Source organism: Oncorhynchus mykiss, chromosome 6, assembly GCF_057628025.1.
Source record: "Oncorhynchus mykiss isolate SJ-2025 chromosome 6, ASM5762802v1, whole genome shotgun sequence".
NCBI lineage: Eukaryota > Metazoa > Chordata > Actinopteri > Salmoniformes > Salmonidae > Oncorhynchus > Oncorhynchus mykiss.
Window position 1 is genome coordinate 15,125,966 of NC_143027.1, and position 16,732 is coordinate 15,142,697.

The window sequence follows — 16,732 nt, forward strand, 5'->3', positions numbered from 1 at the left end:
GTTATATATATGGAGGATACAACCATTCCAGCTCTGCAGATTTTGCTGTGAAGAGACAGAATCATTAGATCATTTGTTTTAGTACTGTCCATATGTATCTTGCTTTTGGTCGCAGGTCCAGGAATGGATGAAGAATTGCAGCATTATCTTGGCGCTTGTTTTTCTCTGCAGGTAGCACTACTGGGTGATTTGAAAAGTCCTAGTCAATCGATCAATAGTATAATAATACTTTTAGCAAAAAATGTTATCTTTAATTTACAATCTGAAGAAACTAGGAGAATAGAAAAGTGCAAATCAATCCCAGAACAACAGAAAAGGACCTTGTGAAGATGCTGGAGGAAACAGGTACAAACATTTTATATATCCACAGAAAAACGAGTCCTATATCGACATAAGCTGAAAGGCCGCTCAGCAAGGAAGAAGCCACTGCTCCAAAACCGCAATAGAAAAGCCAGACTACGGTTTGCAACTGCACATGGGGACAAAGATCCTACATTTTGGAGAAATGTCCCCTGGTGTGATGAAACAAAATCAGAACTGTTTGGCCATAATGACCATCCTTATGTTTGGAAGAAAAAGGGGGAGGCTTGCAAGCCGAAGAACACCACCCCAACCGTGAAACACGGGGGTTGCAGCATCATGTTGTGGGGGTGCTTTGCTACAGGAGGGACTGGTGCACTTCACAAAATAGATGGCATCATGAGGTAGGAAAATTATGTGGATATATTGAAGCAACATCTCAAGACATCAGTCAGGAAGTTAAAGCGTAGTTACACATGGGTCTTCCAAATGGACAACGACCCCAAGCATACTTCCAAAGTTGTGGCAAAATGGCTTAAGGACAACAAAGTCAAGGTATTGGAGTGGCCATCACCAAGCCCTGACCTCAATCCTATTGAACATTTGTGGGATGAACTGAAAAAGTGTGTGCGAGCAAGGAGGCCTACAAACCTGACTCAGTTACACCAGCTCAGCCAGGAGGAATGGGCCAAAACTCACCCAAGTTATTGTGGGAAGCTTGTGGAAGGCTACCCGAAACGCTTGACTCAAGTTAAACAATTTAAAGGCAATGCTACCAAATACTACTTGAGTGTATGTAAACTTCTGACCCACTGGGAATGTGATGAAATAAATAAATGCTGAAATACTGTAAATCATTCTCTCTATTATTTTTATATTAATATTATATTATATTGTAATATTATTATATTACATTTCACATTCTTAAAATAAAAGTGGTGATCCTAACTGACCTAAGACAGGGAATTTTTACTAGGATTAAATGTCAGGAATTGTGAAAAACTGAGTTTAAATGTATTTGGCTAAGGTGTATGTAAACTTCCGACTTCAACTGTAGATGGGAGGGGTCGAGGGTAGCCGAAGGATAGGGGTAAAAACAAACAAAAGATAACTATTGTAAAATAGATTGTGTCTGTAAAATGTATATAGTATGTATAACCTGGAAGTAGAAGCCTAAGTCTTGTTGTTCATTAGTTTTCATTAGGGGAGGGGTGGAAGTGTTAGTGGAAAATAATTAACAAAAAAATATTTTAAAAAGATGTGCATACATATGCAGTACCTGTTAAAAGTTTGGACACACCTACTCAGGATTTTTCTATATATTTTACTATTTTCTACATTGTAGGTAGCAAAGACATCAAAAGATGTAAAAGACCAAGTCCATATTACGGTAAGAACGGCTCAGATAGGCAAAGATAAACGACAGTCCATCATTACTTTAAGACATGGTCAGTCAATATCCGGAAAATTTCAAGACCTTTGAAGGTTTCTTCAAGAACAGTCGCAAAAACCATCAAGCACTATGATGAAACTGGCTCTCATGAGGACCGCCACAGGAAAGGAAGACCCAGAGTTACCTTTGCTGCAGTGGATTAAATTCATTAGAGTTACCTGCCTCAGAAATTATCATGTTGTGTTGCTACCATGTTGTTGCCATGTTGTGTTGCTACCATGCTGTGTCGTCATGTGTTGCTGCCTTGCTATGTTGTTGTCTTAGGTCGCTCTTTATGTTGTCTTGTAGCTCTTGTCGTTATATGTATTTTGTACTATATATATATATATATATATATATATATATATATATATATATATATATATATATATATATATATATATATATATATATTTTTTTAATCCCAGCCCCCGTACCCGCAGGAGGCCTTTTGCCTTTTGGTAGGCCGTCATTGTAAATAAGAATTTGTTCTTAACTGACTTGCTGACTTAACTGACTAAAGTGATGAAATAAAGGTTAAATAAAATGGAAAAAAAAGATTGCAACCCAAATAAATGCTTCACAGAATTCAAGTAACAGACACATCTCACCATCAACTTTTTAGAGGAGACTGTGAATCAGGCCTTCATGATCAAATTGCTGCAAAGAAACCACTACTAAAAGACACCAATCTGATTAGTCAAAATTTTAGATTTTTGGTTCCAACCACCGTGTCTTTGTGAGACGCAGAGTAAGTGAACGGATGATCTCCGCATGTGTGGTTCCCACTGTGAAACATGGAGGATGTGTTGTGATAGTGTGGGGGTTCTTTGCTGGTGACACTGTCTGATTTATTTTTAATTTAAGGCACACTTAATCAGCATGGCTACCACAGCATTCTGCAGCGATACTCCATCCCATCTGGTTTGCGCATAATGGGACTATAATTAGTTTTCAACAGGACAATGACCCAAAACACACCTCCAGGCTGTGTAAGGGCATTTGACCAATAATCAGAGTGATGGAGTGCTGCATCAGATGACCTGGCCTCCACAATCTCCACAACCCAATTCAGATGGTTTGGGATGAGTTGGAACACAGAGTGAAGGAAAAGCAGTCAACAAGCGATCAGCATATGTGGGAACTCCTTCAAGACTGTTGGAAAAGTATTCCTCATTAAGCTGTTTGAGAGAATGCCAAGAGTGTGCAAAGCTGTCATCAAGGCAAGGCTACTTTAAAGAATCTCAAATATAAAAATATATTTTGATTTATTTAACACTTTTTTGGTTACTACATGATTCGATGTGTGCTATTTCATTGTTGTGATGTCTTCACCATTATTCTACATTGTAGAAAATAGTAAAAATAAAGAAAAACCCTGGAATGTGTAGTTGTGTTCAAACTTACGACTGGTACTGTATTAATTACAAACAAATATTGGAATTGGAATAGATACAGACAATTAAATTGATGGAAGCTACAATCGATCTGCAACATAATTTAAAAAAAAAACTTAACGGGCCCAAAACACATCAGCTGGATAGATATTCAGAGTTGATAATGCTCTCAAATCAAGATTGGGTGTAATTGTTGAGGGAATTACCAGCATTGTGGCCATCAGATTGACCTGTGTCCTTGACACAAGCAAAGAACCCCTGTGTGATGAAAAAAATATCTTCATCTTGCATGCTTTATTCCCCTTCTCCTGTGCCTATATGTGACTCGTTTCAGGAAACTAGGCATATGTCGCGGGTCAATACTTCACAGGAGAGCCATTTGAACGTGAACTTAGAAATGCCTTCTGGAACATGTGAACTTACCTGTGCCTCAATAACAAACTTGTATGCCATCTGTAAATATGAATAAAAATGTTAAATTATGAGTCTAGTTAGTTTAACACTCAAAAAGACAGGAACCTTCCTGCTAGCCATGATTGGCTGAGATAATGAGTGGGCTGGACATGCCCAGAGATTAGTTCGGATTGGTCTGCCATATAGCACATTTCTGTCTATTTGAGCTGGTTAGTATGTGTAGGTAATCCTGTCTGACGCGGCTTTAAAAAATATATATTGCGTAGTAGAACTGCATAAGTGTTGCTCTGGAAATAAGTGGAATTAGATTATGATAACTAAGGAGATGGAGAAAACACCTGTCTCCGGATTATATCTTCAAAATAAGGGCAACCATGGCATCTGTGACCGGGAGAAGCATCCATCCATGATGTATACGGGTAAGATAGCCTAGCTAGCTACATTTTCGGATATTACACATTTCTAATTTTGACAGAGAGTCATTTTCATTCCAAGTTAAAGTGTACTGTTATCTATTTAGCTAACATTAGCTGGCTGGCAAAAAAAAGTGTCAATTGTTGCCAGCAGTACAGCAGTACAGTTGCAGTCACCAACGCTCTGGATAGAATAAAAACAGCCTAACCTGCTCTGCTCTGCTATTATTTGGGCAAGGGAAAATAGACAGCGCCCAGTTTACAGTTCCTACAGCTTCCACACGATGTCGCCAGTCTTGGGAATTGGGTTGAAGTTAATCCTTGGTGAAATGATGAATAGGCACTTCCTGTCAGAGGATACACCGTGGGAAGTTATGAAAGAGAGAAAATCGTCCATGATTTCAAGACTTGCTGTTATTGAATACAGATCGCCCCGTGATCAATTTGATCGATTATTAACGTTTATAAATACCTAAAGTTGAATTACAAAAGTAGTTTGAAGTTTTTTGGCAAAGTTTATAGCCACCTTTTTGAATAAAAAAAAATGACGTTGCGTTTTGGAAAGCTGTTTTTTTCTGGATCAGACGGGCTATATAAATGGACATTTTGGGTATACATGGACGGATTTAATCGAAAAAAAGAACCAATTGTGATGTTTATGGGACATATTGGAGTGCCAACAAAGAACAAAGAAGCTCGTCAAAGGTAATGCATGTTTTAGATTTTATTTCTGCGTTTTGTGTAGTGTTTTGTGTAGCGCCGGCTACGCTAATTCTTTTGTTTCCTTCAGGTATTTCGGGGGGGTGCATGCTATCAGATAATAGCTTCTCATGCTTTCGACGAAAAGCATTTTTAAAATCTGACATGTTGGCTAGATTCATAAGAAGTGTAGCTTTAATTGAGTACCCTGCATGTGTGATTTAATGAAAGTTTGAGTTTTAGCGAGTACTATTAGCATTTGGCGCTACGCATTTCCATTTCCCGTTGGCTAGGTGAGACGCTGGCGTCTCGGTGGCTGTAAGAGGTTATTATAATGCACTAAATCACGATTTTGTGCATCATTGTGCACGTTACACATCATGAAATATATAGAGTCAAAAATGACAGAGAATGGCGTACAAATAGCTAAATGAAACTAAATTCAATTAATATGAACTTGATTTCAATATCATTGAAATGTATAGATATATGCAGCCTATACTGCATGTACCTTTTTATACAGTCATCTCGGATTTCATTTAAAACATTTATCACAGGAGGCTGGTGGCACCTTAATTGGGGAGGACGGATCGTGGTAATAGCTGGGGTGGAATATGTGGAAAATGGTATCAAACACATGTTTTCAATTTGTTTGATGCCATTACATGGGCACCGTTCCAGACATTATTATGAGCCGTCCTCCCCTAAGCAGCCGCCACTGATCTTTATATCCTTTGCTTGTATTGCAAAGAAATGGGCAACTTTGTATTTGTAGTCACTTGTAACATTAGTTCTAAAGATATCGGCGGTCACAGAAATACAGATAAACATCTTGATTTTGTGCTTAGCGGAGATTTTGTGCTTAGAAAAACATCTGACAATGTACTTCGCTGTTCTACGAGTGGTCTGCGGCAGTCGCTACATAACAAGTGTTTTCAAAAGCAACTGATGCTTGGGAAACAGAGATGTAATAATGCTCCTCCAAAGGTTCGAACGATGAACGTAGCCTTAAAATGCTTTTGGGCAACCGAGTGCAGGACTTCAGATATTAGGACGAGATCCACCAGAGAGGGACATTTCCTAGCTCCCACAATATACGGCACGTGTAAAAGCATAATACAACTCCTGTCCAAAAATGCTCATAATGCAACGTGAATAATGATTTAATGCTTTAATGTCTCAACAAAACTTCTACTCTTACTAAGGGCGTCCGTAAACCGTGACATATCAGTAAATGTCTATAAATGCCAAACCATGACACAAATACCAAGCCATGGCTGTTCTAAAGTACTAAAGAAAGTGGTGGTGATTAGCTTTTTTCACGCTTAATTAACACTTCAATTACTGTATGCAGAGCTTTTAATTTCCAAAACATTGGAGTTTTAAGGGTGGAGTGGAGTAGACCAGTAGAAGCTGAATCCCCTCAATGAAAAGTAACACTTTCTCTTCTCATCTATAGCCTAACCCTGTTAGCATTCACAAGTGATTTTATTTGTTTTAGACATGCATATCACATTGTCGCATCTCAATTCATCCAAGAACCACCAGAGAGGTTTGTCGTCAACGTCACGCCAACACCATATTTCCCTGGAGTGTCGCGAAGCAATGTCATGTGTGTGTGAGCCCTAATGAGGACAATCCAGGCTCCCTTACAAAAAGAGACGCGTGAAGAAACACAGACAGGATCACAAACACAGGCACACAGTTATAAAAGGTTATATATACAGTTATATATACAATACATTTGGAAATACAACCACAAAAGGTGTGTAAATACACAATGTCAGTATTATAAAAAGTATGACACTGTCTGTTTGATTTATTTGCTATTCAATAATACAGAGCAGAGAGGAAGAGGTGAAGCAAGAGGTTTTACTCCACCCAAAATCTGTCCGGGTGACATAAGCCCTTTTTGGTATGGATGTCTATGAGTGTCAAATTAAGTAAGGCTTATTTGATCAAATATAAGCTTCATAATGTTTAAGCTGTTACAAATGTACTGATATAAGTGGATACATGTGGAATTCTGGCAACTTTGACAAAAACAATTTAGTTGTTGTGCATGTTGTTCACACACATATCTGCCTTCTCATTTGCTAGAATGGTCCCACCTGATCTCATCTGCCTTCAATCATTGAGGCCATATATTTCCACTGTTAGAGCGGTCACTTGGCTATCTTTTCAATACAATAAATCATCAGCCAAACACACAGAACTGGTGTGTTAAACCTGACACCATGACAGGGCTGGCCCTGACACTAGGAAAAAACACCCACCCACACACACACACCCACACACACACTTTCAGAACATACCGCCCCTGAGCCTAAAACCCCATAGCGCTGAGAGAAGTATACACCACTCTACTCATGTCCCAATTACCCAGAACCCCTCTCCTGAAGCCAGAGCGCCACAGAATCCCCAACATTATCCCACGTGGCGTCATTAAAGCCCAACAAACCACCTCAGTGGTTTTAATGACGCCACGTCATCTCAGATTTGTCTTACATGCTCCATGCGCTTGGCTGCTTTTCTCTCGCTCCCTCTGTTTCTCTGTCGGTCTCGCTCACCTCTCCCTTCCACCCATGTGTCTCTCTGTCTTCTTTCGCACTGCCTTGCTCACCTCTCCCTTCCACTCTGTCTTCAAATCAAATTGTATTAGTCACATGCGCAGAATACAACCTTGCAGTGAAATGCTTACTAACCAACAATGCAGTTTAAAACGAATACAGATAAGAGTAAGAAATAAAAGAAACCAGTAATTATAGAGCATCAGTAAAATAACAATAGCAAGACTATATACAGGGGGGTACAGGTACAAAGTCAATGTGAGGGGGCACCGGTTAGTTGAGGTAATATATACATTTAGGTAGAGTTATTCAAGTAGAGTAGCAACAAAGAGTAGCAGCGGTGTAAAAGAGGGGGAAGGGCAATGCAAATAGTCTGGGTAGACATTTGATTAGATGTTCAGAAGTCTTATGGCTTGGGGGTAGAAGCTGTTTAGAAGCCCCTTGGACCTACACTTGTCTCTCTGGTGCCGCTTGCCGTGCGGTAGCAAAGAGAACAGGAGAAAACAGTGTATGACTAGGGTGGCTGGAGTCTTTGACAATTTTTAGGGCCTTCCTCTGACACCGCCTGGTATAGAAGTCCTGGATGGCAGGAAGCTTGGCCCCAGTGATGTACTGGGCCGTTCACACTACCCTCTGTAGCGCCTTGCGGTCGAAGGCCGAGCAGTTGACATACCAGGCAGTGATGCAACCAGTACATGCTCTCGATGGTGCAGTTGTAGAACAGTTTCGAGGATCTGAGAACCCATGCAAAATATTTTCAGTCTCCTGAGGGGGAATAGCTTTTGTCATTCCCTCTTCATGAATGTCTTGGTGTGCTTGGACCATCTTAGTTTGTTGGTGATGTGGACACCAAGGAACTGTAGCTTAGCATCTGCTTTGTCTGACTACTTTTTTATTGATCTAGTCACTGGTGCTTCCTGCTTTAATTTTTCCTTGTAAGCAGGAATCAGGAGGATATAATTATGGTCAGATTTGCCAAATGGAGGGCAAGGGAGAGCTTTGTATGCGTCTCTGTGTGTGGAGTAAAGGTGGTCCCGCTGGTTGCACATTTAACATGTTGATATATATTTGGTAAAACAGATTTAAGTTTCCATGTATTAAAGTCCCCGGCTACTAGGAGCGGCATCTCTGGGTGAGCAAAAATTAGGTAGATAGGTAGATAGTGTTGTCTAAAGCTTATCATGAGATACTCTACCTCAGGTGAGCAATAGCTCGAGACTTCCTAAGATATCGTGCACCAGATGCTAAACCAGACAGCTGTATGTTGATTGTGTAGTCGTTCAGCCACGACTCTGTGAAGCATAAGATATTACAGTTTTGAATGTCCCGTTGGTAGTTTAATCTTCCGCGTAGGTCATCGATATCATTCTCCAAATATTGCACGTTTGCTAGCAGAATGGAAGGAAGTGGGGGTTTATTCGATTGCCTACGAATTCTCAGAAAGAAGCCTGCCCTCTGGCCACTTTTTCTCCGCCTCCTCATCATGCAAATCACGGGGATCTGGGCCAGCAGTACATTATTCGCGTTGGGCTCGTCAGACTTGTTAAAGGAAAAAAAGGATTCTGCCATTCCGTGGTGAGTAATCGCAGTCCTGATGTCGAGAAGTTATTTTCGGTCATAAGAGATGGTAGTGGCAACATTATGTACAAAATAAGTTAAAAAAATACGTTACAAAACAACGCAAATAAACTTCTTATCGCACTCGCTGTTTCTCTCTCAGTCTCGCTCACCTTTCCCTTTCATGCATGTATCTGTCTTTTCTCACTCTGTATTTCTCCTCAGATAATCTCTTTTGATCATTCTTTCTATATACCCTCTCCTCCTATCCCTCTTTGACACATTCTCTCGCCCCCCTTTCTGTTTATCGCTCTCTTAAATTTCTGTGATCTATAACATAGATTTGGGACACACTTAGAAATGACAGCTAAAAAATAAATTAATCCATAATCAATGTCTATTGTTAGAGACACAATGGGATAGTTATTATATCATTTCCTTTCACTAACTGCTTTAATATCCTCACAGTGAAATGTACCTATTGTTGCGATTACGAATCCAACTAAACAGACACTTTGTTGCCTGAACTGGCATCTCTGAGACAAATCTCGGAGTACATAACTGTGTAGGTCTGAGTAAAGGATATTTATTTGCATTTCAGAACGAAAGAACGGCGGAGGTTTAGCACATACATGCTGTGATTCGCTCCAGCAACCCCACTGGTAATACACACAGGAGTGGAACCAACAGCTGTTCTGTCCAGCTCTCACTGTTTAATCTGCCACTAAACCCAATCAGCACTGTGGCACTAGTCAACTGACACACTAATTAACTGTAATGTCACACCACAAGCAAAAATAGTACCTGAAATAGGACCCAAGCATAATATAAGTACTGTAACTTAAACTCTAAAAACAGATACAGTACGTCACAAATCCTGACTTTCTTTAACTCCAGTTAATAGTGCATTGATGCCAACATTCAGATGTCAGATCTCAGATCAACATTTGCTCTGGTGTGTGAGGAGTTTTAGTGGGCACATCTGTCTCTGTCTAGTAACCTGAGTGACTCGTCTCTCCCAGCTGGTATCTGAGTCTTACCTGGATCCAGGGCCATCTGTCGTTCTCGGCAGCCGTCCATGCGTTGACCAGGCCCTTCTTGTTGAGCCGGGCGAAGTAGGGGTACCACTTCTGCAGGCCGAACAGAGCACGATGTGTGGATGAGGCTGTTATCTGCTGGTTGGAGATGATGCCCCCCTCCATGCCAAGTGGTCCAGAGCATTCTGAGAGGACAGAACAAAAACAGACATGTATAGGGTTAGATAAAGGATGAAATACGTTTGCAATCATACGTTTCAGTTATCTGGCTAGTGAGTTTAAGATAGAGGTTCAAAACATGAATGTTTTAATAAGGCATATGTATAGGTGTGCACCATGGGAGCAGCATTCTTTCTTCATAGGAATAATCTGATGGTCCACCGTCCCATTCTCTACAGCACTGCTGCTTTTCAATGTTCCTTCCTCGGACATGGACAGAAAATCATGGACTATCTGTCTCAGAACAAGATGTACCTCGTGGTTGGGCTCCCCTCCGTTACATCAGGCAGAGTCTCGGTCATAAACAGAGTTTTTGCCTTCGCTAACCGTAATCGTATCTTTTTGCTGCTCTATCCCATGGAAATCATGTCCTTGATGTCGAAAAGAGTCAGGTCACCTTGACTCGTGTTCATCAAACTGTTGTCATTGATCTGGTTCATCTCCAGGACATCCTCAATGTTTCCACTATGACACAGTCCTCAATTAGAGGGCCCTTCTGGTCATCCTGCAACCCATCCACTTCCACATGAGCCATGGGTCTCTTCTCTAAGTCCTCCACCAAAAAGAGTGCCCTCAGACTGGCTCCAAAGGAACTCCAAGTATTTTGCCTGGACAACATCATCACCACAGTCAACAGACCCAAGCAGGGTTTATATACCCTCAATGCTCCAGAGCTAAAGTGGAGAGGCATGACACCAATATGGCTCTAATGAAATCCACCAAAGTGTAAGAATCCATTTTACTGAGAATCTGCTAAGCAGCATGTCCAGGTACTTTAGCAGCATTTTAACAGCCGCATCTGTGGATTTTATACCCTGCCAAAGCTTTTCAAAGACAAAATGCTTCTTGTGCTGAACTTGGGACTGCTTCCTTTTATTGTGTCCATTATAATGCACACCGTGTCAAATATGTTATTTCTTAAGCAAAATCAAACAATTGGGCCTCATCCCAGAAATTCTTACAAATATTCATTAAAAACATGTGAGAGTTGAAAACAAATCGAAAATGAGTTACATACTGTAGATTCCTCACATGCCCATCGCAGTGAGTGAATGTGAACCAAGGAATGGCACATTTTGGCTGCTCTTACATCAGTACTTGGAAGCATAAACAGAATTGTTTCGATTTTAACAAGAACACACAACAGTCCTCGACTGTCAGGTGTTTAGCACCTTCTCTCCTTTTTATAATTGCTAGTCTGTGTGCAAAAAAATCTGTTTTCCTCTCAAAGAACACAACAGTTTGTAAGTTTCCACCTACCTCACGCTGTAGTCAATTAGAGTGACATGATGCATGAGAATGGAACGATTTGACCATGTAGCAATAATAACTGTACGCTTTGGGTTTGATTTATCGTCCGGAGAAATGCAGTTATGCTACGTAAATCTTCTTCAAATGCAACTCCACAACAAATAATGGACGCTTTATATATGTAATGCAACTAGAACATTTCAGATTGTCTGACTAATCATATCGAACAAAAACAAAATGTCATTCTCTTTTCAAAATAGACCAACTCAATGTGCTTTATATCAACCATCCACCCCTGTGTTTCAGGTGAAGGGGAACCCTGCAGGGGACTGGAAGGGTTAAAAGGGGGAACAGCCCAGCTTTGTCTGTACCCCTGGTTTTAGTGCTTCTCTAACTACTTTGGGTTTAATTCTATTTTTAGTGTTTTGCTCAAGCGTGCAATAACAGGCTTCTATGACACTGCTTTGCAAAGCATCTTTAAGGCCTTTGCCCACAGCTTTCTCGAGAGTCCCCAACTCACAGCTATGCATGACTGCTAAATATTAAGTGAGAGCTTCCACGCTGTGCAAAAACACTGCTGAGTAGAGGCACTCTTCTTAGGCGAATAAACCAGCATGTCATCGAGCTAGGCTTAAGCATGAAGGTGTCATGTGTTTTCAGACCTGCTGTGTACGCTTAGTCTGTGATGAGTGCTTTTCTTCAGTCACCAACTTCACATAATTGCACATAATTACAGATATGTATTTTTCTAACTGAGGATGAATTTTAAGACCTGGGTAGGTAAAAAGCTTCTTACGACTGCTCACCCTTAGGATGTTTCCAAACCTGTTCCCTTTTAGCCAATTTTTGTGAACTCGGTGCTGTCCAAAGTAACTTAGACCCCTCAAAAGATCTGGAGAGATGGTCTGAGTTCTGTTCGTGTGAAGTCTCAAATCAAAATCAAATCAATCAAAATGTATGTCACATGCTTCGTAAACAACAGGTGTAGACTAAGAGTGAAATGATTAATTAGAGATCCTTTTCCAACAATGCAGAGTTAAGATGAAGATACATTTTCTAAAATAGAAATAGTGACAAAAGGAAAAAAATACACAGTGAATAACAAAAACAAGTATTGTTATTGTAACAGGGACTACTGTACCAGTACCGAGTCGATGTGCAGGGGTACGAGGTAATTGAGGTACAGTGCCTTGCGAAAGTATTCGGCCCCCTTGAACTTTGCGACCTTGTGCCACATTTCAGGCTTCAAACATAAAGATGTAAAACTGTATTTTTTTGTGAAGAATCAACAACAAGTGGGACACAATCATGAAGTGGAACGACATCTATTGGATATTTCAAACTTTTTTAACAAATCAAAAACTGAAAAATTGGGCGTGCAAAATTATTCAGCCCCTTTACTTCCAGTGCAGCAAACTCTCTCCAGAAGTTCAGTGAGGATCTCTGAATGATCCAATGTTGACCTAAATGACTAATGATGATAAATACAATCCACCTGTGTGTAATCAAGTCTCCGTATAAATGCACCTGCACTGTGATAGTCTCAGAGGTCCGTTAAAAGCGCAGAGAGCATCATGAAGAACAAGGAACACACCAGGCAGGTCCGAGATACTGTTGTGAAGAAGTTTAAAGCTGGATTTGGATACAAAAATATTTCCCAAGCTTTAAACATCCCAAGGAGCACTGTGCAAGCGATAATATTGAAATGGAAGGAGTATCAGACCACTGCAAATCTACCAAGACCTGGCCGTCCCTCTAAACTTTCAGCTCATACAAGGAGAATACTGATCAGAGATGCAGCCAAGAGGCCCATGATCACTCTGGATGAACTGCAGAGATCTACAGCTGAAGTGGGAGACTCTGTCCATTTGACAACAATCAGTCGTATATTGCACAAATCTGGCCTTTATGGAAGAGTGGCAAGAAGAAAGCCATTTCTTAAAGATATCCATAAAAAGTGTTGTTTAAAGTTTGCCACAAGCCACCTGGGAGACACACCAAACATGTGGAAGAAGGTGCTCTGGTCAGATGAAACCAAAATGGAACTTTTTGGCAACAATGCAAAACGTTATGTTTGGCTTAAAAGCAACACAGCTGAACACACCATCCCCACTGTCAAACATGGTGGTGGCAGCATCATGGTTTGGGCCTGCTTTTCTTCAGCAGGGACAGGGAAGATGGTTAAAATTGATGGGAAGATGGATGGAGCCAAATACAGGACCATTCTGGAAGAAAAACTGATGGAGTCTGCAAAAGACCTGAGACTGGGACGGAGATTTGTCTTCCAACAAGACAATGATCCAAAACATAAGGCAAAATCTACAATGGAATGTTTCAAAAATAAACATATCCAGGTGTTAGAATGGCCAAGTCAAAGTCCAGACCTGAATCCAATCGAGAATCTGTGGAAAGAACTGAAAACTGCTGTTCACAAATGCTCTCCATCCAACCTCACTGAGCTCGAGCTGTTTTGCAAGGAGGAATGGGAAAAAATGTCAGTCTCTCGATGTGCAAAACTGATAGAGACATATCCCAAGCGACTTACAGCTGTAATCGCAGCAAAAGGTGGCGCTACAAAGTATTACCTTAAGGGGGCTGAATAATTTTGCACGCCCAATTTTTCAGTTTTTGATTTGTTAAAAAAGTTTGAAATATCCAATAAATGTCGTTCCACTTCATGATTGTGTCCCACTTGTTGTTCATTCTTCACAAAAAAATACAGTTTTATATCTTTATGTTTGAAGCCTGAAATGTGGCAAAAGGTCGCAAAGTTCAAGGGGGCCGAATACTTTCGCAAGGCACTGTAGTTACATACATAGTAGGGGTAAGGTGACTAGGCAACAGGATAGATAATAGACTGAGCTGTAGCAGCAGTGTATGTGGTGAGTGTGAACGTGTGTGTGGGGTTGTGTGTGGGGGGTGTCAGTATGCATGTGAACGCATGTTATACTGTATGTGTGTGTGGTATATGTAGTGTGTGTGTGCTTGTGTGTGCGTATGTGTGTGGGGTGTCAGTGTAAGTATGTGTGAGTGTTTGGGTAGAGTCCAGTGTGTATAGAGTCAGTGCAGGAGAGTTAGTTCAAATAAGGGTCAATGCAGGTAGTCCGGGCAGCCATTAAATTAGCTATTTAGAAGAATTGTTTAGCAGTCTTACATGCTGACCAGACCAGACACGTCGCATGCGCGAGAGTTGCAAAATAAATATACACATACATGTTATTCAATCATTGCACCCACACTGCTCGCGAGCGTCTGCGTGGTCAGGCGCTAAAATAGAACATCATTCTATTTGTGACGCTCAACGCGCTGCAAGTCCTGCCTCTCAAATCCCCTCATTGGTTTTTAGGAGCATATACCCACATGCCATCTCCTCATTGGATTTTAGGAGCATATACCCATGTGGATGATTGAAAGATGAGCGTAAAGTTGGTTGCAGCCATATAAACAAACAGCCATATAAAGTCCAAAGAAGAAAAATAAGCCTGAAGGAAGGAGAAAATATGACGAGAAACTAATTTGGTTTACCGTTATCTGTGGATTAATTGTCGGAGTAGAGGACCTTGTGCATTTCAGGAAAAATAAGCAACCCAATGTTTATATCCGAGGACAAATTAGCTCGCAACAGCAAGCTAGTTAGATACATTTCCATAAATGTTTCATGCTTTACGACCTGTTCCCAAATTAATATAATTGGTTCAGAGTTTGCTTTTATATTTCAACCTGCGTGTTTTGATTGTGTCTGGTGTGGGGGTACAAAATCGACATGCGCGAGATAGCACCTACAGGCGCGCGAGCGGTTTGGTCAGCATGTTAAGGCTTGGGATAGAAGCTGTTCAGGGTCCTGTTGGTTCCAGACTTAGTGCACTGGTACCACTTGCGGTGCAGTATTAGAGAGAACAGTCTATGGCTTGGGTGGCTGGAGTCTTTGACCATTTTTTGGGTCTTCCTCTGACACTGCCTGGCATAGAGGTCCTGGATGGCAGGGAAATCGGCTCCAGTGATGTACTGGGCTGTACTCACCACCCTTTGTAGCGCCTTGCAGTCGCGCGCCTTACTGTTGCCGCACCAATCGGTGATGCAGCCATTTAAGATGCTCTCAATCATGCAGCTGTATAACTTTTTGAGGATCTGAGGGCTCATGCCAAATCATTTCAGCCTCCTCCCGACACCTGCCTCTGATTGAGAACCATACTAGGCTGAACTCAAAACCCCAACATAGAAAAACAAAAACATAGACTGCCCACCCCAACTCAAGCCCTGACCATACTAAATAAAGACAAAACAAAGGAAATAAAGGTCAGAATGTGACACCCAGGGTCCTGAGCTTGGTGATGAGCTTGGAGGGGACTATGGTGTTGAATGCTGAGCTGTAGTAAATGAACAGCATTCTTACATAGGTATTCCTTTTGTCCAGGTGGGTGAGGGTAGTTTGGAGTGCAATAGAGATTGCTTCATCTCTGGATCTGTTGGGGAGGTGTACAAATTGGAGTGGGTCCAGTGTGTCTGGGATGATGGTGTTTATGTGAGCCATGACCAGCCTTCAAAGCATGTCATGGCTATAAATGAGTGGGTGATAGTCAATTAGGCAGGTTACCTTGGCTTTATGGGCATTGGGACTACGGTGGTCCACTTGAAACAAGTTGGTATTACAGACAGGGTCAGGGATAGGTTGAACATGTCAATGATGTCAGATGGTGCTCTTATGCATGGAAGCGAGCATAGAAGGCATTTAACTCTTATGTTAAGCTCACGCCACTCGACAGCTGGTGGCTGGGTTTCCCTTTTTCAAATAGGTGATAGTTTGCAAGCCCCGCCAGATCCGTCGTGTGTCAGCCGGCGTAGTGAGATTTGATCTTACTCTTGTATTGACACTTTGCCAGTTTGATGGCTCTTCAGAGGTTGTAGTCGGATTTCTTATAAGCGTCCGGATTAGTGTCCCGCTCCTTGAAAGCAGGACACAGTGCGGCTGTTGCCTGTAATCCATGGCTTCTGGTTGGGGTATGTACATACCATCACTGTGGGGACGGCGTTGTCGATGCACTTATTAATGAAGCCGGTGACTGATGTGGTAAACTCCTCAATGTTATAGGATGAATCCCTGAACATATTCCAATCTGTGCTAGCAAAACAGTCCTGTAGCTTAGAATCCGCATCATCGGTCCACTTCCATATTGAGGGCATCACTGGTATTTCCTGTTTGAGTTTTTGCTTGTAAGAAGGAGGAAATAGTTAATATCTGATTTTCCCAAGATAGAGTAAGGGAGGGCCTTGTATGTGTTTCTGTGTGTGACATAAATGTAATCTAGAATGTTGACACCTCTAGTTGAACAGGTGACAGATCAGATCTTGATGATGCATAGAAAAACCAGAAAGATGTATATCCATGTCCTCGTTCAGCCACGACTCTGAGAAACATAGAATATTGCAGTTTTTCAGGTCATGT

General features: G+C 41.3%; 1 protein-coding gene across 3 annotated transcripts in view; it reads right to left on the reverse strand.

Moving 5' to 3' along the window:
• The window catches only part of LOC110525311 (EGF-like repeat and discoidin I-like domain-containing protein 3), a 203,109-nt gene that overhangs the window by 64,024 nt on the left and 122,353 nt on the right, over positions 1–16,732 (reverse strand). For all 3 annotated transcript variants that reach the window (XM_036979442.2, XM_036979443.2, XM_021605324.3), the window contains one exon: positions 9,823–10,004. In XM_036979442.2, coding sequence (XP_036835337.1) covers positions 9,823–10,004 — 182 coding nt within the window. The remainder of the gene's footprint in view (positions 1–9,822; positions 10,005–16,732) is intronic.